We start from the raw sequence: 25180 nt of genomic DNA on the forward strand, positions 1-25180 counted from the left end.
TGTTAACGAAACATAGTCACAATCTAAAATATATTATAACAAAAATAATAATTAACTAATATACAAAATAACGGCTTCTTTCATTCGTTCCATAACACACTTTTTGTGCGATTAAAAGGTACTAAATGAAATGAATATGAAAACAAGTTTTGTAAAAATTAATCTATTAGTATGGGCAGCTCACTAAAGCGATATTATCCAATTATTAATGGGCGACCAGTCTGCTGAAACTTCCGGAATAACGTAATAAGCACTCTTCATTGGGTGAATGGAAAGTAAGCACTCTCCATTGGCTGACTAATGTCACGTGACACCAATTGAAGCACCGAATGGAAAAATGCTAACCGAAACAAACGCTTTATATTTCACCGTGTCTACAACTTTGTCCCAAACATGTTTAACAATAACGTAGTTATCATAAAAAAATAAAAGTTTTAAAGCGGAAGTTATGATGCTGATTGACATCTGCTAGACTAACGCGTTGCGCGTGCTCGCTAGCTCTCTATTGGCGGGCTGGAGTCACGTGATACTCGTTGAGCCCTCGTGTTTAAAACGTATATACACAAAGGCTTTGCTTTTTTTAAATGTCTTAATAACGTAGTCATCAAAAAATTATTCAACTTATTTTTCACGTGAATTCTTTTTAATTCTATTTACAGGTAAAATGTCAGCTGTTCTCCACAGAGCTGTCGTACCTCAACACGAACACCTCTTCAAAGCTGACATTAAAAAAGAATCGCCATGTGACACTTTTGTTTTATGAACGAAAACATACGACCCCCCCTCAACTTTCTTCACAAGCACTCCCATGATGACAGGCATTTATATTTACAAAACTTTCATTTCCCATGGTTTTCACTTACACTTCTCTTTCATTCACTTGGCACTTTATTATCAGCTTGTTGTGTACAAATAAATAGTTCATTTGGTGTCCGCATGTCAGAATGAATGAACCAATTTTAGTCTTCGTTATCCAGGTTGCCTGTAGTGCGTTCTAATATGCACTAGATGGCGGTATTGAGCGACAGACGAACAACACCCACATATGCCACGGGTACGATGGCTGATGTGGGTGTTTCATCTGTTCACCCGTGAAAGGTTCACCCACACGATCTGTCACGCCCGTGGGGTATGTGGTTGTTTAGTAACCTTCACTCTGTTACACCAGGTTTTATCACCCCCAGTTTTCATCAAACGCACATTTTTCCTGGTGACAGGTTAGGGCACCTTCACTTTTCCCGGTGAAACATTTCAACAGTTTCTGTTGCACCTGCAGGGGATGCTATAATCCCTCACTTTTCCCGGTAAAAAAGTTTCAACACCCACGCGTCGTCACATTCATTGGGGATGTGGGTGTTTCCACACTTGCACTTTTCCTGGGAAACTGTTTTAACACGCTGGGCCAATTCTCCGTGTTGAAACACCCACAAAGCCCACAGGTGCAATGGATAGTGTGGGTGTTGATCCTGTGAAAGGTTTTCAGAACCCACGATCATCGTCGCACCTGCGAGGGATGTGGGTATTTAAAGACTCCAACTTTTCGCTGTGAACAGATTTAACCCCATGCTACCTGTCACGTGTATTTCAACACCCACACTTTACCATGTTGAAACACCCACAATGTGACGCATACAGAGGGTGTTTAATCTGTTCACTCGTGAACCCGTAAAAGGTTTCAACACCCACAGTTTTTGCCACACCTGCGGGGGACATGGCTGTTGAAACACCCACACTTTACCCAACAACAGGTGTCAACTCCCACACTTTTCCCAGTGAAAGATTTCAGAACTCACAGTTTTCCCGGTAAATGGGGTCAAAACGTACAGTATCCGTTGCACTCGTGGGGGATGTGTATATTCTAACACCGAAATATTTCCCAATTAAAGGTTTCAACACCCAGTTTTTTGCCACACCCATGGCCATCCACATTTGCATGCAGCTCACACTTGTTTCATCACCCTCACTTTTCCATGTTGTAACAACCATGTACAGTGGATAGTGAGGGTGTACAAGCCATGAACCCGTGAAAGATTTCAACACTCACACTTTTCCCAGTGAATAGGTTCAACACCCACAATATCGGTTGCACCCTTAAGGGCAGGGGTTCCAACACCCACGTTTCTCACAGTTTTCATAACACCCGCAAGGTTTATGGGCGTTTCAACACCCACACTTTTTCAAGCGGAAGTTTTCAGAATTAATAGTTTTAGTCGCACTTGCAGGGGATGCAGGTGTTTCAACACCCACACATTTCCCGGTTAAGAGTTGCAGAACGCACGCTTTTCATCATTTCGACAGGTTTGAACAATTTTCGTCACACCTGTGGCGGATGTGTATGTATCCCCCAAACATAATAAAGATAATAGTCTCCCAGACTACTGGCAGGTCTGCACCGGGTGAGAATCAGCGGCACGCGGGTCGACTTGGTGGAGCTCCAGCTGACGACTCGCCGTCACACCCTGCTGGCAAACGACCACGATAATGAGTGGTTCACAGTCAAGATGGCGGCGGAGGGCGCAGGCTCTTGCACTTCATGTCGTCCAGAGTCTTCCAGTACTTGTAGTTCTCCGAAAGGTGCTCCATGAGACCCGGCAGGGTGGCGAAGGCTGCGGAGACAACCATAAGCAAATTAGTATCAGTCGTCACGGAAACGCAAAGCGTGGGGGTGCAAACGAATCAATGGCGAGAGGCAAAAAAAAAAAAAAAATAAATAAATAAAATAAAAAAGTGAGGAAAAAGTTATAATGGTATGAGTAAAAAGTTATAAACTTTTACAATGAATCACAATTTTACAAGAAAAAAAATCTAATGTTACGGGAATAAAGTCATAATTTTACAAGAAAAAACATAACGGGAGAAAAAGGTTGTCATGTTATGTGACAAAAGTCGTAACATGAAAATAAGGTCATAATTTTACAAGAAAAACTAATTTCAATGTTAAAATATGACAATAAAGTCAAAATTGTATGAGAGAGGAGTGGTAATGCTACAAGATAAAAGTTCTCTTTCAAGAAAAAACGTTGCAATGTTCGGAGCAAAAAAAAAGTCGTAATGTTACCAAAATAAAGTTGAATTTTCTAACAATAAACATGCAAGCGGTAATGTTACAAGAATGAAGTTGTGATTTCACGAGAATTTTTTTTTTTTAAAATGTGCGCATAAATCGTGATTTTACCCAAAAAAAAAAGAAAGAAAGAAAACCGTTGCAATGTATTTTTTTTGATGGGGGGGGACAAAAAAAATTCATATTCAGTATTACACGCATGAATCTCCCTCATCGTAAAACCCCTTAGCCCGGGCTTCCTCGGGAGGTTTCTTTCTGTCCCCTCGGTGTAGATAAGGAATCTTTCCGTGACATCAGAGCAACGCTGGACGGTAAACAAGCCAAACAAGCCATCTCTCGGGGAGAATCAAATTTGATCTTGAGTTGGAACGACAAGCTGCGAGCACTCGCGCTTCCCAGGCGTACTACACCCTAATTGTAGAGATAGAAGAGGCTCAGAAAAACTCACTTTCCCATTATTGAGTCCAAAGGAAATGATTAACTAAAGTGGGATTATAAACACAAACATACTATTTTTGATGTCAGCGGATTAGCAAACTCACGAGTTGTTGCTAACACCCACAACCCATTTGTTAAAATATGTGGTTACGTCACCATTTTGTGAAGAGCCTCAACTTATGTTTTTTATTTCTGGAAACACAAAAATGTTATACTTCAAATTACGACTTTCTTTTTGCATTATTATGACTTTATCTGCATGATAACATGACATTGATCCCGGAAATATACAGATTTATTGTCATAGTATTGTGACTTTGTTTTAGTAATTTTATTTAACACTCTTTACGACTATATTCTCGAAATTCAGCAGTATTCAAAATAGAACTTTATTCTCGTATTGTTACAACTTTTATTTTGTCTAAAGCGTTTTTCTGATAATGACATTATACACATTTTTTCTTTTATCTTGTGAAATTACTATTTTAAAAACTGACTTTTAATGACATTTTTTTGTTGTTGTCGAAAATGTTTTTGTTTTTGTTTTTACTTTTACTTTTCTTGCAACATGATGACTTTAGTTTAACTTGTTGCCCCGTGGTAACGTTGCTCCTGTATTGCAACGCTGTTCCTACCATCCCAGGCATCAAACATGTCGGTGATGAAGTAGTCGATGAAGGAGAGTTGCGACTTGGGCACACTGCAGCTGTTGCGGTCAAACACCGGCATCACCACGGGCAGCCCCTGCCTCTTCTCCTCATCCGTCTGCAAGAACAGACAGAGAGAAGAAAGCGATCACCATGACGACGGCGTGATGTTTACGAAAGAAGTGGTCCCGTACCTGAGCAAAGTACTCCTCTGAGATGCGCCCCGCCCACTCGATGCAGAGCTCCAGCGGCCTGCACGGGTTGGCCACGTCGGCGCACTTGATTAGCATTCGCTTGATCAGCAGCCGGTTCTCCGGAGAGTTCTTGATGTTTGCTTGACCCTCGCAGTCGCTGCTCATGCTCTGCACACAACACACACACACACACACACTGTTCCCCTCACGTTGGCTTCGATAACTCAGTACCAATTTATTTATATAGATGTTGTCGTGTTAAGAGAGAAAAAAAAAAAAAAAGCTGCAATTTTTTAAAAGAAAAATTCGCATGAAAAATCATCAAAAGTAACTTTAGGGCAATAACGTGGGGTCATGTTACGAGAAAAGCCATTACTACGAGAATAGTACAAGGGCATAATGTCGTATTGTTATGTGAAAAATTGTAATGTTACAGACAAAATAGTTATAATACTGAAACAAATAAGCTACATACAAGAATAACATTATAATATAACGCGGAAAAAGTTGTCAACATACGAGAAAAAAATAGCAATGTTATGAGAATAAAGTCAACATTTTTTAATGTTTAATGAAAAACAGAAAAAAAGTTATGCACTCACACAGGTGTTCGTCTCGTCGATGGCCGCCATGGGCTTGTTGATGCTGTTGACAAATTTGTTGACGTGCTCAAAATGTCGCGTCATCTCTGTGGCCAGCACCATGTCGATGATGGCCTGCCGCAGCGTTCGGAACTGGGTCCTGTCGGCATTTGTAACAAATATGGGATTTGATTATGTTCTCAACAATTTTGTTTATTATTATTATATAGTTTCACTTAATTGGTCAGAGAATAATAATTCATTTACTACAAATAATGACAATACCCTACTAACTACGCTACTAACCGCTCAATGTTCTTAAAGATGTTGCTCTTGCCGTCGCGCATGGTGAGCTGGAAGGCGAGGGCAGCGTGGTGGCTCTCCAACACGGCCATGTCGTTGTACAGGATGGCCAGCTCGCTACCGGCGTTGCACAAGAACGAGTTGGTGTGGCCCGGATGGTCCACATCGTGCACGGTGGCCGCAATCAACGCAGCCACCTCGTCCAGCTGATCTAGACTGCTCTGAAGAAAACACCGGAGACGCATATCGACGTCAGCACACTCGCTTGATGTTTTGTGTCTGAGGCGTTCCTCAGGGCGCCATGCTCACTACCCTTGTGTTTTCCATACAAGGTACCATGCAAATGTTTTAAGGTGTCGCATTCGCATTATTACGATATAAAGTCATGAATTACAAGCAAAAAAGTTTTTAAATGTTAAAATAGTCATAATGTTACTAGTAAAATTTGCGACATTTCGTGAGGAAGTTGTAAAGCTATGAGAATACTGTAGTTATGTTTTGTGAAAAAAGGTGCAATGAGACTAATGCCACAACAGGACAAGAAAAAGTTAGAATGTTACAAGAATAAAGTTGTCATTTTAAAAGGTGTTATTTTACAATAATAAAGTCATCATGTTCAGTGCAAAAGTTAATATAGCACCAGAAATAGGCTGTAATTGTACGTGAAAAAAAGTTGAGAAGTTATGGGAATAAAGTTGTAATTATATGAAGAGGGGAGCACTCAGTTGACACTTTGTGCCTGAGGTGTCCCTCAAGGCTCCATCCTTGGTCTCCTAATGATCAACACACCACCAACCTTGACTCTCTCCTTGCGTAAAAAGTAGGCGGTGGCGTGCAGCACGTCGGCAGCGTGAGTGGAATTATGGTAGGAGTTGGACGAGTGGTAGCTGGCCTCCATCAGCTGCAGCCACGAGCGCAGCAACACCTCAGGACAATCGAGGAAGTCGCACACCCCGAAACTGGTGAAGATCTTCAGGCCAAGGTAAGTCAGCGGCCTTGGAGTCAACCAACAACATGGTGAGTTGTGTCTACTGGGCACTAAAATAAAGTTGACACGACATTTAACTGCAGTTCCCTTGGATATATTTTTATTAAAGAACTAAGCCAGATAAATCAAGGTTAAGCATAAAGCTGCATAGTTATTTGAATCTTTTGCATGAGCACCCTATGTCGCTTTCACATCAGCAGTCGTAACCTTTAAAGGCACACGATGCATAAGAGGTGCACCAATCAATCAATTAATCAACAACTAATTGATTATCAAATTAATCGACAGCTATTTTGATAATCGATTAATCGTTTAAAGATCTGTATAACTTAAAGTTGTAAAATCCTCAGAATTTCAGCCTCGCAAAATAAATATTCACTGATTTCTGTAGTCCTCCATGAAAGCAGACTGATTATCTTTGTTTAATCAAATTAATACATTTGTAAACATCTGCTTTGACTTTGGAAAACATTTGTCAACATTTTTGCCTTTTATTTTGAACATATTATGAACCCATCCAGTAATTTAATTAGAGTGAATGTTTTTACATTTTATATACTGTCAATTTTAAATAATGTCCTGTTTTTTTGTATCCGATTCATTGGAAAAAAAAAAAAAGCAAAAAAACATTGACAGACTCATTGATTATTAAAGTTAATTAGTTGCAGCCTTTACACTACAGACTACCAAAATGGAAAACAGACCAAACCGGCACCTTTTGTGCGTGGCCGCCTCCAAGTCGAGGATGTTGAACTCCCAGCATTCCTCATCGTTGAGCATGTCAGCGATGGACTGAGGGACGTCGTACAGTGTGACCGGGATGGCCAGCTGGCTCTGGCTCATGTCTGGAAGAAAATACGAACTCATCAAGCCCCCTCCCAGCATGCAATTTGCTGAATAAATAATAATAATAAAAAAAAAATATATATATATATATAATAATTAAAAACAAATTAAAAGAAAATGATTATGAACATTATAAAAATAGCAAACATAATATAAATGTAAAATAATAAACAATAACAAAAATAGCACATACCAAAATAATACATAAAAAAAAAACTGTTAATAATAATGAACAATAAAAATAATAAAAAATACTAGCAAATATAATCAAATAATAATACACATAAAAAGTAATTTAAAAAGAACAATACGTACAACCCAAATAATTTTACAATAATAGAGAATAAAAAAATGATATCTAATAAAACACTTTAAAAATAATAATTAAATAATAATGCATTCAAAATAATATAAAATTATTCAATACTAAAAACAAACAATACAAATAAAATAATAATTAAAAATCATTTAAAAACTTGATAACGTAAATAAATGTATTGATTTAAAAAACACAACAACAAAAACAATACGATAAATAAAAACTATAACAGTAATTTCAAATTTAAAAAATGAAATAAAATAAACAATCATAAAGTATACAAAAATAACAAATTTATATTTGATAAAAAATACAAATAATGACAAAGATAATCATCAAACAGCAATGAAAATATAATAATTGAAGATAAATGGTATGGAATGAAGCCATTAAAATGTGTTTCTTCTTGTGTCTAAGGTACATTACAATACATTGAAACCATGTGTATCAGTTTATCAATTGTCTTTTGAAGCTTACTTACTTTTGGAAAAAACATACTCGTTGCCAGATAGCCGCCGCAGCCCAGCCTAAGAAAGGAAATAAAACGATTGCTAAGTTAACTTAAGACTGAATGGTTAATTGTTTTAAGGTTTTAGCTGAGTGGTTAGCTTCCATTTCACACTTGTATGACAGATGAGAATGTTAAAAAAAAAAAAAAAAAAAAAAAAACACACAATCAGGCAATCGTTGAATTACAAATCTCAAATATTTCTAGCGTGTCTTACGCTCATGAGCCCGCCAACCAGGTCGCTGGTATGGGGGTCGTCGTCCTTGGACGCGAGCTGAGGCGAGTAGAGCTCGGCTGTCCTCAGGATCTCCAACACGTGCTCCAGAGCCTCGGCCACCGTCAGTGGACTGCTCTCCTGAGCGGCGTTGATGATGTTGATAACCTGTTCAAAAGTACACACATGGTTTACATCTAACAGCGCAATATAAAGAATTGATGATGGCGTATAGGCACTCTAGAGATAATGATGAGGTACATCGTGGGGACGGGGGGCAAGACACGTCTAAAGCATCTTAAAAATAAAAGAATATTTAAAAAATGAAAAAAGCAACCTTGGTGATGGGAGCCTCAATGGTCATGGAGTGAATCCTGGCGACGGAGGAATGTCTTCGGTTTTGTAAACTGCCGGCTGGCGTGAACACGATGACGACACGAGGGGGGCAGAGTTTAGAAGAGCTTTTACCATTCTAACAGATAATATTAATCATAAAAAAATAAGAACGATATCATCCTAAAACTTCCTCACCGTCGCTACTCCGGGAGCTGAGAGATCTCGTATCCATGGAGTCTTTCTTCCTGTCGCGGTGGAGCAGAGAGTGGCACTCTTAAAATAACAAGGTGGGTGGCGGTAAAAACAAACAAAAAAAATTAATAAAATTCTATCCAAATAATGAACACAGCATGCGTTATTTATAGCTGCTAATAATATGGTGAAAAATAAAGACTCTAGAGTATTACCAATAGCCGCTAACGCTTCTTTGCTCCCAAATAATAGCGATAAAGGCTAAAACAATGCTAATAGACAGAAGTCACTAACAGAGGTTAAAAATTTTCTAATTAATTATTAATAACAAGGGAAAAGCTTTGACTTAAACAAGCCTAACAACGTCGATATTGCCAAACTATCTATGCTAACACACCAGAATCTTTAAGCCGAAAAAAGAAAAGTTAAAAAAAAGATCAAATAATGGCCATCTAACAAAAAATTTAAAATAGAAATTAAATTACCTGCGTGAGAATACTCAACACCACACCGGTCCTCCTTGTTGTACTTGTGCACCTGACACAGGATAATTAAAACCAAGAATTAATTGAAAGATACATCAAGAGAGAGTCAAAGAGGTGGGGGGGTGGGGGGGGGGGGGTATTAGCCCATTTAAAAAATAATCAGAATTGGCAGATTAAATGCCGAAAAAGTAATTTCTCATAAGTAAATGTTACTGCGCTGCACACTCTGAATCATGTCCTTGCACCATTTGTCCATTAGATAGCGCTCTAACTCAATTCAAGCCAATAACCAGGGGCGCACATAAGAATTTTGGTCTGGTTCTCAAAGGAGCCCTAGAGGTTTTCTGTTTGGTGCTCAGTTTTGTCATGACACACCGACCTCACTGGATGAACTTAGGCCCATTTTGAGACATAGACCACGTCCTATTACTTACTCAAGTATATACCTCGTGCAGCCTTGGGCTTGTCTGATCACTGCTTAATTCACTTAATACCGACGTACAGGCAAGAACTTAAATGTGCGAAGCCTACAGTGAAAACAGTCAAAAAGTGGACAAATGAAGCCAAGATGGAACTTCAAAGCTGCTTAGACTGCACAGACTGGAGTGTCTTTGAAAATTCAGCTGGCAGCCTGGATGAGTATACGGACACTGTCACATCCTATATCAGTTTCTGTGAAGAGGTCTGTGTTCCAACAAAATCATTTCGCACATTCAACAACAATAAGCCGTGGTTCACTGCTAAACTTAAGCAGCTTCGCCAAGCTAAGGAGGACGCATATCAGAGCGGGGACAGGGCCCTCTATAATCGAGCTAGAAACCAGCTGACTAAAGAAATTAACATTGCAAAGAGGATCTATACAGCAAAGTTGGAAAAACAGTTTAGCACAAACGACTCTAAATCAGTCTGGCATGCATTCCAGTCGCTGACTAATTACAAGCGACGATCCCCCCAAGCTGAGAACAATAGCACACTAGCCAACGACTTGAATACCTTCTACTGCAGATTTGAAAAGGACAGTTTCACACCACACACCAACCCGGCCGCACCCGCACCCGCGACCACAATCACACCTCTGACCTCTGCGTTAACCATCCATGAACAGGATGTGAGACGCATCTTCAAACAACAAAAGATTAACAAAGCGGCAGGCCCGGACCACGTGTCTCCATCCTGCCTCAAAGTCTGCGCGGATCAGCTCGCGCCAGTCTTCACTCAGATCTTCAACAGATCACTGGAAATGTGCGAAGTTCCATCCTGCTTCAAACGCTCCACCATCATCCCAGTCCCCAAGAAACCTGCAATCTCGGGTCTGAATGACTACAGGCCTGTCGCTTTGACATCTGTGGTCATGAAGTCCTTTGAACGTCTTGTGCTGGACCACCTCAAGAGTGTCACAGGTCCCCTGCTGGACCCCCTGCAGTTTGCCTACCAAGCGAACAGATCTGCGGATGATGCAGTCAACATGGGACTGCACTTCATCCTAGAACACCTCGACAGTGCAGGGACCTACGCGAGGATCCTGTTCGTGGACTTCAGCTCAGCGTTCAACACCATCATCCCTGATCTCCTTTCATCCAAGCTTCTCCAGCTCAGCGTCTCACCTGCCATCTGCCAGTGGATCTACAGCTTTCTGACGGGCAGGACACAGCAGGTCAGGCTGGGGGAGGCCACCTCATCCACACGCAGCATCAGCACTGGGGCGCCCCAAGGTTGTGTCCTCTCTCCGCTGCTCTTCTCTCTCTACACGAACGACTGCACCTCAGCGAACCCGACTGTCAAACTCCTGAAGTTTGCAGATGACACCACTGTCATCGGCCTCATCAAGGACGGTGACGAGTCTGCATATCGACAGGAAGCGGAGCGGCTGGAGCTGTGGTGCGGCCGACACAACCTGGAGCTGAACACGCTCAAGACTGTAGAGATGATCGTGGACTTCAGGAGGCATCCTTCGCCACAGCTGCCCCTCACGCTGTCCAGCTGCCTTGTGTCAACCGTCGAGACCTTCAAGTTCCTGGGAATTACAATCTCCCAGGACCTGAAGTGGGCGACCAACATCAACTCCGTCCTCAAAAAGGCCCAGCAGAGGATGTACTTCCTGCGGCTTCTGAGAAAGCATGGCCTGCCACCGGAGCTGCTGAGACAGTTCTACACAGCGGTCATCGAATCAGTCCTGTGTTCTTCCATCACAGTCTGGTTTGGTGCTGCTACAAAAAAGGACAAACTCCGACTGCAACGGACAATCAAAACTGCTGAAAGGATTGTCGGTACCCCCCTACCCACCCTTGAGGACTTGCACGCTGCCAGAACTAAGACAAGGGCGTGCAAAATCCTCTCGGACCCTCCCCACCCTGGTCACCAGCTCTTCCAGCTCCTTCCCTCAGGTAGGCGCTACCGATCAATGCAAACTAGAACTAGTAGACATTCCAACAGCTTCTTCCCTCTTGCAATCAACTTCTTGAACAGCTAACTTACAATTCCATTACAACAAGCTGGCAATTTTTTGACTTGAGTTCGTTGTCACATTTCTGTATTATGTATTACTCGTGCACTCACTGTAGTCGTCTCGCCGTGCTGCACTATTTGCATATAGTGGCCACTCATGCCAGAGTAGCATCTGCTCCATTTGCACACTGATTGAGGAGTATCTGTAACATTTGCACAACCATTGTCCCAGATTATCGCAGTACTCGTCACTTTAAACCGCATACACTCCTTGAAGTCTCAGTGCCCTTTGCACAATGGTCATTGCACCGGACTATTGCGTTATTAGCCATTCGAACTGAGGACTCTGCATCTTTTTGCACAATTGTTGTTTGTTGTTGTTTTTTGTCAATGTCTTTATGTCTCCAAAGTGTTCTGTAAATTGACTGTCTGTTGTACTAGAGCGGCTCCAACTACCGGAGACAAATTCCTTGTGTGTTTTGGACATACTTGGCAAATAAAGATGATTCTGATTCTGATTCTGATTCTGATTCAATGACATCTGAGAAAGGCGTCTGTGTTTTTTTTATTTTGAAGTCATCACTTTATGGCAATGAAAATAATCTCCTCGATGAAATGTGATTTAACGTTAAACGTCAAACAGCCCCCAATAAGGTCTATTGGAATTTCTCTAAATCAAAGCAGCAAACCCTGCACCGTTGTGGCAATTCTGATGCCCTTCACTGCGAACAGTCCTCGTTGATGTCAATTCAGAGTTTCGACACCAAAGCAGCACTTTCGGAGTTATTCTGAGGTGCTTTACCGCAAACAACCCATGAATTATAAAGTAAGAAGATGTCTTATACAAAGAAAATGGGATTAAGCACATGTAAACACATCTTAATGACGTTACTGTACGTGGTTGCCAGATTTAAAGAGCAGTCTTGGGCTGCACTGTGCAAACAAAAAAAACGTCTCCGGAATGATCTCAATACTTGAGATGATGGCGACTCTTAAACGAGAGGGGGGGAAATTAAACAGAGCATGCTTGAAGTGCTGAGTGCTTACACAAACAGGCCGAACTAAAGAACACAATGAAATGGAAATCCCGTTTCACGGCCAAGCGTGTATTTGAGCAATAATGTGCTATTCTGTGTGGAAAAACATGTCATGCTATCATGAACGTTGGCGTCAAATAATCTCTGTAGTCTTACATTGTCTGTCCTATCGCATGCTAAACTTGTATCGCTACTTTTCATGAGCGTTTTGCCCACGACACCAAAATAACTCCATTGCGACGGAACGAATCGGATCAGTCGCTCAGGATTCCCGATCCCAAAGAGCAGGAGTCAATGCCACTTGGCAGGCCGATGCAAAAGGCTGACTCACCTTTTGTATGCATGAGGTGGGGGGCGGGGGGAAAAAGCGCTAACGCTAGCCCCTGATTCGTATAACTAGCTCTGAGGCCTGGCCACTAGCCCTTGCGGGTCTTATCCCGACGCTTAGCCATAGCTTAGCGTGACGTAATTGGGACAGGAGCCTTGCTGAGAGAAGCGACATGCTGGATTCGCCGCTCAACTGAGGCCCGAATTTGTATTCATACGCGTTTACTGAACAATATTTTTAAAAAAAGATGTTAGCGGTATATGAAAATTGATGTCAAGTGAAGGCACACAGCACATCGGAGGCTGATCGTTGCTACCTTGAAATTTCGGCACGAGGGACTTGTTTACTTGACAAATCATCTGAGGGTGTGTGCCTTGTTAGCCTATGTACTGCTGTTTTGGTTAGCAAATGAGCTGAGCTGTTAAGAAACAAAAATCCATTAAAATCATGAACCTGATTTTTTTTTAATTAAAAAAAAAATCACATTTTACTTTAAGGTCATATCGCCCAGTCCTACTCACTCCCCATTTATTTAATCATTTTTGCAACACCCACTTGACTGTTGTTGTCGACATGAGGCCTCTTGATGGCGACGAAGTGTCGGATCTTCCTGTCGAGAACAGCGAGAAGAAAACTGTCGGCAATTTCCACCTTCTCGGAAATGTTTACCAGCACCGTTTAATGCCTGGACTCACCCTCCTTGGCCGACGACGGGCGTTATGTTCACGTGTTGCGCCATACTGTCGCCTGACTTCTTTCTGGCATAGTAAATGCCCTGCCACTCCTGTCAGTGGAGAGATAAGGCGCAGTGAAGTTCCGACCAATAGGACCAGGGGGTTGTCGGGCCAGACTCACCTTTCCTTTCTCCATGCAGGTGTTGATGGCGTCCAAGGTGTCGGCCCTGTTTCTGTCGGTCTTGGGGAGCTCGGTCAGCTCCTTGCCGATCAGTTCACCCTTGTGGTAGCCCATCACCCGTTCAAAGGCGGGATTCACATACTTTACAAGGATGGTTCAAACACATCACATGTTTTTAATATTGAAAATAGCACTGTACAGTTTTGCCTTGAGACACAAGCTTAATTCGTTCTATGAATGGAAATGCCATTAATCCATTCCAGCCTCCCCCGCCCCCCAAAACCAAACATTTTTGAAATGTGATTTTAATAAGGAAAATAGTAGCGTTGAAATGAGTACTGAAGTATTTGGAGTACCTCGATTACAAAAATTTGTGCTGCCTCGGAAAACCGTGGCATGGCATGGGCTGATTTTAATGTGGCACAACACACTTTATGTCAATTACAGAAGGCAAGAAGGACGAGGTGGACGTATTTGATCGAAGGAGCGGGAAGATGGAAGAAGAAGAAGAAAAATTCAAGAAAAAAAAAAACATGGGAGGGAGCATTTCAGACTGAAAGGCAAGGTAATCATTGTAACAAGGTCAATCGTGGCAATATACAATAAACAGCTTGAAGCCTCTTTTTTTTTTTTGTATTCATTTTCCGCCCAACTCCTGCTCATTGTCAAGTGAGTTTACTGCCAACGTACAGCGCTCCTAACTCAAATTATTGCTTGCAAGTCAAACCAAAAAAAATGGCTGAATAACGGCTCGTGTCCTGAAAAACTTGAAAGTCGACTGACTCGTATGTTTAGGCGCCACTGTATTTCTATTACTGCCTATAGGAAAAAAAGCATTTTTTTGGTGTCTTTCCCTCCTACCTGTATAACATGGTCTTCACCGGTGATCTCCACGGCTTCCTGGCACTTCTCCAGAACCGTGAAGGCCGAGTTACAAGCCCTGCCAGATCAGGAAAGTCCATAGTAAAGAACCACATAGTGGTTATGGTGTGTGTCTGCTTTTGTATTGTGTGAGTGCGCCATCAAGGACTTGAGGTCAGGTGAGGAAGGGAAGGCAGAGCCTCACCTGCACCATGAAAATGAAAACAACCATTAAAAAATAAGGATTCAATAATTTTCCATTTCAGTTTTATAGTCTGTGCTTGCTAATGTTTTTGTATTTGAACTCAATAATGTCCATGATTTTAGTGCTAAAATTGCTGATTTTGCATATTTCCTGTTCAAATACATGGAGGAGGCTTCATCTGTTTCTGTCTCTCTTCACATCTCCAATAATTTTTTTTCAGACACTTTTAATATGCACTCTAATTTTCCATTATCAAGGTAATGTACTGAATGTTTGTGTGTTACATATTTAGTTTTGCTAATCGCATAAAACCGCAGATAAAAAGCTTAAGGTGAACCAGACATGCTGCTATTTTTCACCTATTCGGTCATGTCCTGTATATACTTATTTATATCTTTAATGCCAGGCTGCTAATTTAATGGCCAATAAGCTATTCTGTTTGTTTCATAAATTTGGAAATATGACTCTTAATGTTGGTGCCTTTCCGGCCGTGAACCTCACCTGAGTTTGAAGTGGCATCGCACTTCTCCGCGCTCGAGTTGAACCAGTTCGTTGTAGCACACCGACACGCTGGCGTTCCCCACAAACCTCTGCAAATGCGCGAAGAGACGACTGTTGTGTATGTTCGTTAGTTTGACAAACAAAAGTGAGGAAATTACATACTCGGCTGAATCCGGCACACAGGAGAGGAAGAACAGAGGGTTCGTCCTGGTCAGATGGCCTACAACACGACATACAAAGAAACACGGATAATCCAATGCGGATTCACCATTGAACTGTTTCTTGCTTATTGGAAATACAAACAAGACGTTGAACGTGGGCGACATGTCATGCATCTACTCATGACAGACATCTTGAACACATTTCATCTTCCTAAGTAAAACTCACTCTGACCTTGTGGACTTCAGTGAGAAGAGTCGCAATGATGGAAATTTAAATCACTCCTAATTTATAGTCGCACATTTCTCCACTATACTTGCTTCAAATTTGGTAGCAATAGGACAAAATCTCTAGGACCAGTCCATCATTGAAAAAACCCTGGAAATAGCCAAAATGTCCCTGAATCATCCTGTGTGTTCTTCTTGAGGTTTCGTGTATGCTGTCTTGATAAACATGTCAACCGAATTTAATGTTATTAAGCGAAACTTGCCCTTGGCGGGTAATTTTTGAATAAAAGTAATAAACTTATCAAAATTATCTATTTTTTTTAGATATTGAGAATTGTTATGTGGGAATGTTCCTTCAACTACAGTGGAGCAGTGACCCGACTTACAGGTTTTTCGAGATACAAGCCGTCGTTGGGCTGATTTTTTCCTTTGACTTGCAAGCAAAAAAAAATACAAAAATAAAAGATGGTGGCAGTGAACTCAACTCAGTAACAGCAGTTTTGGCATACAGTACGTTGTGTATTTCAAACATCCGCAACACTTTGCCTTAGCAAAGTCTGCTGCGTAGCTTAATGCTAACAAAGAATGCAAAAGCACCGATATATACCATATATTTGAACACCAACGAATCATCGACACATGTAGACAGACAATATAACAATACCCGCTAGGCATATATTCTTTGTCCTATGTGAAAAGGGGTAATATCGCTGCAGCTTACTGAGTCACTTACAGTAGTTGTGAAACTCTTCTTCATTTGTTTCTGAATGAATGTATTACACTGCTCCCCGGTGGCCGGGAGCTGCAATGGATTCATCATAATGCACAAATTGGTGAATTCTTTACATTCTATTTCACTATGTTATTACTCTTTGTTCTATTTTGCATATTGAAAACACATTACAAAACTTTTTTTTGGGGGGGGGGACTGGAATGCATTAATGGCATTTCCTTTCATTTCACTGGGGAATAATGATTTACAGTGCCGATGTTTTGTGTTACGAGCGTGGTTATGCAACAAATTCAACTCGCATCTCAAGGAACCACTGTGTTTCGATGAATCAATCCTGCAAGAAACACTGCACAGACGACAGTGGATTGACTTACTTTTGCGGCACAACGGCGAGAATAACAGTGTTTTCTGAGGGCTTTGTGGCACGGATCATCCTGCAAAACAAATACCAAAAGGCAGATCAAGACCAGAGCAAACAATGTCAGACATGCCCACGAGCTGTGAGGACACAGGATGTCCACTTCACAATTTAGCGTTGCCTATTTGTCTATTATACCAGGTTCAAATTCGGTAGCAATCTGTCAAAGTCTGTAGGACAAATTTGAGCTCTGGAAATGCCCAAAATGAATCTAAAATGGCCGCTTCAAACCAAAATGGTAGTCTTCCAGTCTTTTTAGGCGTGGCTTCTTGAGACTTTTTTGTGTGCCTTCTCATGATGACGCTTAAGAATTTTGATGACAAACATAGTTAACGGATCACCTCCCTCACCGGCACACGATCTCGGGCTCAAAGTAGCGCGAGTGGCGTCCGTCGATGACGACGATCTCGTGGTGCTTGTCCAGGAAACACTCAAGGGCAGATTCGGGCGTCCGGGCGATGTTGCACCTGAAGCCGGCGCGGTCGCACGCCCACCAGAAAGCGTCGCTCTGGTCGTCCTCCTTGGCGAACACCAGCAGAACCTGCGGAGGACACCACGAGGTGGAAACAAGATGAGACATTGATAAAGGAATGTTTCCGATGAAAAAAAAAATGCATTTCTTAAGGGAAAAATATAATGTAATAAAATATAATATTCATCAATTAATAAATTTTCTATTTTTTGTTGTTGTTGTATCATCTCATTAGTGACCTTTGAGTGTCACAGTGTCATGACCACTAGTACAGCAGTGTAGTCTCACCTGAATGGGCTCCTGGCTCACTCTCATGGGTCCCACACATTGTTCTGTGGAGGAAACCTGCCGAGAGAGAGACAAAACACGATCAACGCTAGCGCGTTGCCGTCACAGCGTATAGGTGTTACGTGCTGTATCGCGGGCCCCCAACCTATGCGTCGCTGCAGTGCAGCACACCACGCAAGACAAAGCGATCTATGAGTGTCAATGTATGTGTAATGGCGGTGAAACACAAATTGCCGCGCCTTGTTCAAACTTTCCCAACGTGTCCAAGTCAGCCGCGCAACGAATGGTCCTTCACACGCACAGGACGCGGGCACAACCGCCCGCCCCCTACCCGAGGGTCCTGATTTGTACACGTGATCCCGAGTGCAAGCTTAGAAGCCTCGAGCTAATTTATCTGATAATCTGGTGATCGATTCGGTTGATTACAAACTTTAGGCTGGAATGATGACAAATAGAAGGATTGTTTTCCTTTCTTTGTGAGGCCACCACAGAAGGGTGCCGGTGATGACAAATATGGAAAAAAATACAACGGAATTTTTTTCATTTATCTATGATCACATTTATTTCATAGCCATCCATTGAAGTTGAAGTCTTCGGTTAACTTTAGGCCTGGTACACATGTAAAGAGTTTTCATCTGCTACAGACGGCACACGTAAATAAAAAAAAATTAAAAATGGCCGTTTAACAGTTTTGGTCGTCGTGTGTGGTGTGCTCGGAGAATCTCAACACAGCACACCATACACATAAAGATTATCTTGCAGCGCCGATCTAAAAATCTCACGTGATCATACGGGATCTCAATAAAAATGGAGAAGAAACACTTCCGGATACGCGCCAATTTTTCCCGAACATTCCCGAAAGTTGCCGGAACCGAGAGCCTTGTAAAATGGCAATGTTCTATTAAAAAAAAAAAACGTCTTGCTTTGGAAAATACTTTTTGCCCTCTGGGGAACACACTTTTCGACAAAAAAATAACGACATCGGGTGAGAGGGTGTTTGTTTTAATTTACGTTCGTTTCCGTGTTCGTCAGTCCTGGGTGCTTCTTTGATTGGCTACATTTTGTGTCACGTCACCGTTATTGGAGTCATGACTCCGGAGAAGTCGGCATTCCCCACACACAGTCAATTGTAACATACATATCGACAATCATTCCAACTCAGAGAACAGACTGAAGAGCAGAAAGTGATCTGTGTTTAGCTGTTGAGGAGACCACCCATTTTCAAGTAGGATTACGGTGGATTCGCAGATGACGTCAGCGTCACTACGGCGACTGCCAAATACAACTGACATAAACACATAAAGTTGTTTATTATTTCCAAGATGTTCCATTTCAACAAGGACAATTACATTCATGTTCAATCATTTTCCCGGGATCTCGAGAGACGCACGAAGAGGCAGCTAGTCCTTTGATGGACTTTGTATGCACAGTACTTTACTTTTATATGCACTTTGTCTCAACAGGTTCGGCACGGGCCTCACTTTGTTACATCCCAACGCGCATCCAACTTTCTGAGTGACACTGTTTACGTGTATTTCAGATAAGAAAGATGACACGTTCTCATGATGGCCATGGAATGGTCACTTAAACCAAAATGGCCGACTTTCTCTGTCTTTTCTGGCATTGGTTCAAAAGAGTTTTTTGTGGGGTCTACTCGTGATGGACTACCAAATTTCATGTTGCTACATGAAAATGGCGTTATTGGAGTTTCTGGTTTTACGGCGAGTCGTCAAACTTCGCCAAATGTTTCTCAATTTTGCATTGTACATCAGTCTAGTTTCCAAATTTGGTAACAATTGGACAAAATGTCAAGGACAAGTTTATCTCTGAGGGCCAACATGATCATAAAATGGCTTTTTCAAACCAAAATGCCAGACTTCCCAGTGTCTTTTCAAGCATGGAGGTCTAAACTTTTTCGTGGGTCTACATAGACATGTCAACTACTGTGAGGTTTTGGGGCGCCGAATTTTTGGGGTTTTTTTCAATTCTATTCAAAAGATCTCTGGGAATGCCTCTAAAATTGATTCTTCGAAGCAAAATGGCTGACTTCTTGCGTCTTTTCCGGCATGGTTCTTCACAGTTTTTTGTAGGTCTACTCATGAAATGCCTACCAAATTTCATGTTGGTACACTAAGTGAAACTGGCTTCTGTGGCTAAATTGTTTTCTAATTCCACGGGGTGCTAACCAGCCAACAAGTTTGGATCCCTGATAATGAATCTAAAAATGGCTGTTTCAAACCAAAATGCCTGACCTCCTGAGTCTTTTCCGGCCAGGGTTCTTGAGACATTTTTGTGGTTCAGCCACAAGGGTCGTCTTCAAAGGGTCCCTGAAAATGACTCTAAAATGGCTGATTCACTGCAAAATGGCAAACTTTCTGTGTATTTTCAGATGCAAATCTTGAGATTTTTTCCGTGGGCTGATTTTATTTTATTTTTTTAATTACAGGTTCTGCTAACAAACCATTCTCTGCAAGTATTCCAGACAAGAAAGACGACTCGTTCTGATAATGGCCGTAAAATGGTCACTTAAGTTAAAATGTGCGTGCTATCGCATTAATTTTGACAGGTGGACTCTTTAGATGAAGATTCCTTGTTAAAGTATGAGCAGTTGAAATCGGCAGAACACTGCAGCGCCATTACTTAGCGTGAAGTGACGCTTTGTGAAGCCACCTGGAGAGAAAAAAAAGCTCGTGGTTCTATATGTATTTCCCAGCATCTCAAACTTGCCACCTACAACTCTTCTAAAAATAAGCCATGTTTAATTTACATACAATGCCCTGCCATATTGAAGATGTGTGTGATACAGTGAGAGAGAGAATGAGAGAAACACTTGCTCCCTCTTTTCCATGTTTTGATAAAAGAGATGGACTGCTGAAATTGTTGACAGAAACAAATACGATCAAACAATTACTGAGTGGCAAATTAGGCTGCACGAGCCCCCCTGCGCTGACGCCGACTCCGGAGGGGAGTTTCTTTGGACTCTCTATTGTTAGGCAATATCTGAATTTGCACATTCCGCTTTTGTATTGTTTTTGTCTATTTGATGTTCATGCTCTGATGTAAAAAAAAAAAAGAATACATCAGAAGTTACTCACCAGTTAGTCAGTACTTGCGTTTTTTTTCTCACTGAATATTTAAGTATTGGAACAGTAGTCTTATACTTGAATACGATTTTTGGCACTCGACCCACCTCTACACTTAGGGTTAGGGTTAAGGGGTAAAGAGTTTAAAGAAAATGATGTGTTTAGTGTTGGGTTAGAGCTAGGATTAGAGCGTTAGGGTGTTACGAGTTGCTTAGACACACACAAAGCGAGTCACATTGGAAGTACATCACAGTAAGGGTTAGAGTTAGGCGCTTGCTCGCCACAAAACGTGCATTGTTGACAAACTTGTGACAGCTCTCATCTCCATCTTACTGATCCGCAGGCGTGAGTATACCGGCCTACGGCGTCAGTTCCTTCATGTGACTCATGTACACACTGACCAGAGGGGTAAACAGACCGCTTGTGCTTACAAACATGCACACAATATCACTCACACATAGACACACGGGAGCATGATCAACACCATGGCAGATTGTCAAGGTCTTGCGGGGGGGGGGGGGGGGGGAGGCTTCAAGTGTTGGTCTCAAATAATCAATGGTATCATTGATCACTCCTCTGAAGCGACAGCTGATACGCCGAACCACAAACACACGCACACTCGTGACACAGTACTACATGCAGCTATTAAAACAAGCTTGTGTTCATCTGCTGCTACTTTTTGCATCCTGGTTTATTTCTGGATTGGGTAGGGTCACATAACTAACTTTGGTCTGGCACAGGATCCGCTCCCCTTTGAGTGGAAGCATAGCGCTAGCATTTTGGTTAACATCTTAGCGTTATTTTACGTTGGTTAGTTGGAAGTAAATGTTCACCTTGGACCATTTCGGAGGACTACTGCATGTGGACGGTCGCATAGCTTTATTCAGAGGCTGTGTGAATTTTGGATTTGTTTGAGGACTTTTTTTTTTTTTTCTTCAACCTCTCTGGATAACACAAATCATTTAATAAGCACAATGGATGCTTCGTTTATAGCATTGTTTATAGCATTGTTTCCCAACCAAGGGACATATTTTACATTAGAAAGATCTCACAGAACACTAGCTGTCACAAAAAGTTTACAGTAGATACTGAAATAATGTCTTAATTTTCACCAATACATACTGGTTGTGAAATCTGGGCCTGTTTAGTTAAACACAAAGCTATTCTGGCAACAGGTGGATACACATTAATTGTACCTCGCGCCATCAAGTGGAAGAGTATTTATTTGGTCTGCCTGTCACTATATATCGCAGGCTCAGATGAATGAACAAAGTCATAAACAACTATTTAGGTTAGGACCGCAGCAGCGCTGAACTCTCTTTTCATCAAAGAAGACCAAGTTTAAAATACCATCTCAAAGCAAAATGTGATACTATGTGTGGCTTACTTGGTGCCTGTGATTAATCGCGAGTAATCAAAATTCAAGTGTTATTGAATTTATTTTTATTACTTTTTTTACTTATTTTAAAAATGCATCGATTTACAGCCGTAGTTTTAATTATGACACAAACACAATGCCGTGTTTAGACTAGTAAGGGCGCATATAATGTATTCTTGAAGAAAAACAAATATAAATGTTGGGCTTTAGTTCCCTTTTAACGTTAAACTATTCCTAACACTATGTACAAGATGCTGCTAGGCATGCTGGGGATTCCAGCATCAACTCCTGCTGTAGTGTCAGTGGGCTTGCCAGCATGCCTAGCAGCAAAATAGTTGTAACTAGTAGCTAATTACGGGTTTTATTCTCAATGCTAATAAATATGAAGGGATATCATTTGTGTCATTTTGGCCCCTTCGTTCACACGACAACGGTGCTTTTGTGAATAAAAATGTAACTTTTTAAACGAGGGTAGACACTGGCTTCATTGTGAAACTTGCGTTTTTAAAACATTCTCATGTAAACGTTCTAAATCTCCCACTTAAGTCAGACTGCAGCTCCTGCCCTGAATCTAAACAGGACAAGTGGTACGGAAAAGCCCCAAGTCTTCCAAGGGGGAGAAAAAAATTTAATTCATAGAAAAGTCACTGTGAAGCCTCACAATGCTTCCCCGAAACTGTTAATCCAAGGCAAGTGACTGATGGTGCGATCCTCTGCTGCTGCTCTGCTTCCTAACAAAACACCCATGCATTTCTATGGGTTTCCGACACAGATTTAAAACTTTGGTTTTACTTGCTGCCTCAGGAGCAAGAAAAGGACAAAGATTATTATTTTTTGGGGGACCAGGGAAAATAATGTGAGGGATTCTGATGAGCTGTGTTGTTGTGATTGCTAGCTAGCTAAAATGTCATTTTGGCTGTGAACTTTTTTTTTTTTTTTTTTAATGAATCTGGATTTATTTTTGTCATTTTGTGCGGGTTAGAACATCAGCGTTACTAGAAAAAGCTGAATTTTGTGAAAAAAAAAGGCCACCTGACCCGAAGTCAAAGGCAACAGCAAAAACTTGGAATGCGAAAAAATGCTCAACATTATATTATTTTGAGTTAATATTTTTACGGTCCTGTGGGGCCCTGTCAATTCTGCCAGGCAACATGCAAAAGTGAAAACGTAAAATAATTGCTGTTATTCTCTTTAGCCATATTACTGCAACTGTTTTCTAGCTAAAATGTCATTTTGGATGTGAACTATTAAAGTGAATTATGACTGGGGGGTTTGTAATTTGTGCAATTTATGAAATTAGTGTGAACAGACATTTTTTTATGGTTTCGGGTTTTCAATAATGAGGCAGGTATTATTGAGCCCAATGAATTTTGGCTAGCAACAAGTATTTATGCAAAGTTGTGACATGGCCACAATGTATTTATTTTATTTATAACAGTTGTTTTAGGATTGAAAGCATTTATTTTACCACAAAAAATTATATCATACACGCAAATCACGCATGACAAATTATGCATAATACGAATAAAAAATGTTTTTTTTAAATTGCAATGCACTGAATCTGCAATAGGTGAATCGCAATAAAGCGAGGGAACACTGTAAATTCAAAGGACTTTTTTTTTTTTTTTCTACAATCATCAGGTCCAACTGTTTGTATTATTGGCTGTGCGTCGGTGACGTCACATTGATGTCTCTGCGGCTCATAAACAAACACCGAGGCCTGCTCACGTGCACTCGCTGGGCCGCTCGCCGGTTACCTTGACGCCGGCGTCGCTGGTCTGCGTCTCGGCCCGGATGAGGACTTGCGCCCCGCCGCTTCCGCTTCCTCCTCCGCCCGTGTCCCGGCGCTCCCGGCGGGAGTTGAAGCTCGAGGTACGGCTCTGGTAGCCGATGACGGACGGGATGGCGTCGGCCGCGTCGGTCTTGATGAAGAGGCCGTGCAGCGCGCCGCCGCCGCCCCCCTGCGAGATGGTGGTGGTGGTCTGGTGCGGCGAGTTGGACTCGTCCGAGTCTCGGCAGTAGATGACGCCGCTCTGCGAGACGTGGATGCTGGGTGCGCAGCCCATGCCGCCGCCTCCTCGTCTGCTAAGGCAGCAAGCTGGATGTCATGTTTGCTCTCCGGCAAACGCTGTGTCCGTCAACGCGTCTAACGAGACCAGTAAATGAATGGAGCGGCACCTGAACGCATCACAACCTCCGCTTCTTCTGTAACATGTTAAGCTGTTCGGGACGAAATGACTTGATGTGACATTAGTTATCTCCCCCCCCCCCCCCCCACAATATCCCACCCACTCACAATATGACATAATACCCACCTCCCAATTTCTGCACATGACCAAAAGTCACAACAGTACAACTTTGTCATCGGCCTGTTGAATAAACAAAAGTTCTAAAACATAAAACATCAAACCAGCCGCTTAAATTCACAACTATGGCTGAGGTGCCTCTGGGCAATGTACTCAGCCCCATCTAAAATGTTCCCGCGCCACTAGTTAATACAAACAATGATGACGACAGTAATAATACAGTGGTGCCTTGAGATATGAGTTTAATGTATTCCATGACCGTGCTCGGACGACAAAACACTTGTATATCAAATCATTTTACCCCATTGAAATGGACAAGAAATGCCATTACGCTGCCATTAATCTGTTCCAGCCCCCCAGTCATGGGTATACTCATAGTGGCCACACCCCTACATTGCAAAAAACTAAACTTCAAACTGATAACATTTATTGTTATAGCGACACTCCATGACTAAAAATGTGCTTTCCTTTGGGTGGTGTGGGATGGTTGGGCCAGTTGGCCGCTAAAACGGCTTGATTTTCGCAAGAAAGAAAAGGGACGCCTTCTCAACCAACCAGATTAGTCCAGTTGCAATCGATTCAGTGCCCTCAGCATAAAATGAACTGGATGAATGACAATCAGAATTGCACAATATCTCCTTTATTAAAAACGTGGTGCTCACTGACTCTCCTCCTGGTGTAATAATTTATTGAGCTCCCTCTGGCGGCCGGCTAATGTAATGCATGTATATCCAACTATATAAATATAAAAATACATGTACATTTGACA

At 41.7% G+C, this 25180-nt stretch overlaps 1 protein-coding gene across 1 annotated transcript; it reads right to left on the reverse strand.

Moving 5' to 3' along the window:
• Positions 1-670: 670 nt before the first annotated feature.
• pde8b (phosphodiesterase 8B) lies at positions 671-24849 on the reverse strand. Its single transcript, XM_061747793.1, has 22 exons — positions 23863-24849; positions 17645-17701; positions 17235-17425; positions 16841-16900; positions 15510-15567; positions 15348-15436; positions 14642-14720; positions 13781-13921; positions 13621-13709; positions 13481-13535; positions 9116-9167; positions 8634-8711; positions 8440-8516; positions 8106-8270; positions 7862-7907; positions 6931-7060; positions 6024-6222; positions 5231-5448; positions 4946-5084; positions 4344-4511; positions 4138-4267; positions 671-2606 (listed from the first exon to the last, which is right to left on the reverse strand). The coding sequence occupies exons 1-22, from the start codon at positions 24169-24171 to the stop codon at positions 2497-2499; spliced, it is 2640 nt and encodes an 879-aa protein (XP_061603777.1). The 5' UTR covers positions 24172-24849; the 3' UTR covers positions 671-2496.
• Between the last annotated feature and the right edge of the window lie 331 nt (positions 24850-25180).

Source organism: Phyllopteryx taeniolatus, chromosome 15, assembly GCF_024500385.1.
Source record: "Phyllopteryx taeniolatus isolate TA_2022b chromosome 15, UOR_Ptae_1.2, whole genome shotgun sequence".
NCBI classification, from domain to species: Eukaryota; Metazoa; Chordata; class Actinopteri; order Syngnathiformes; family Syngnathidae; genus Phyllopteryx; species Phyllopteryx taeniolatus.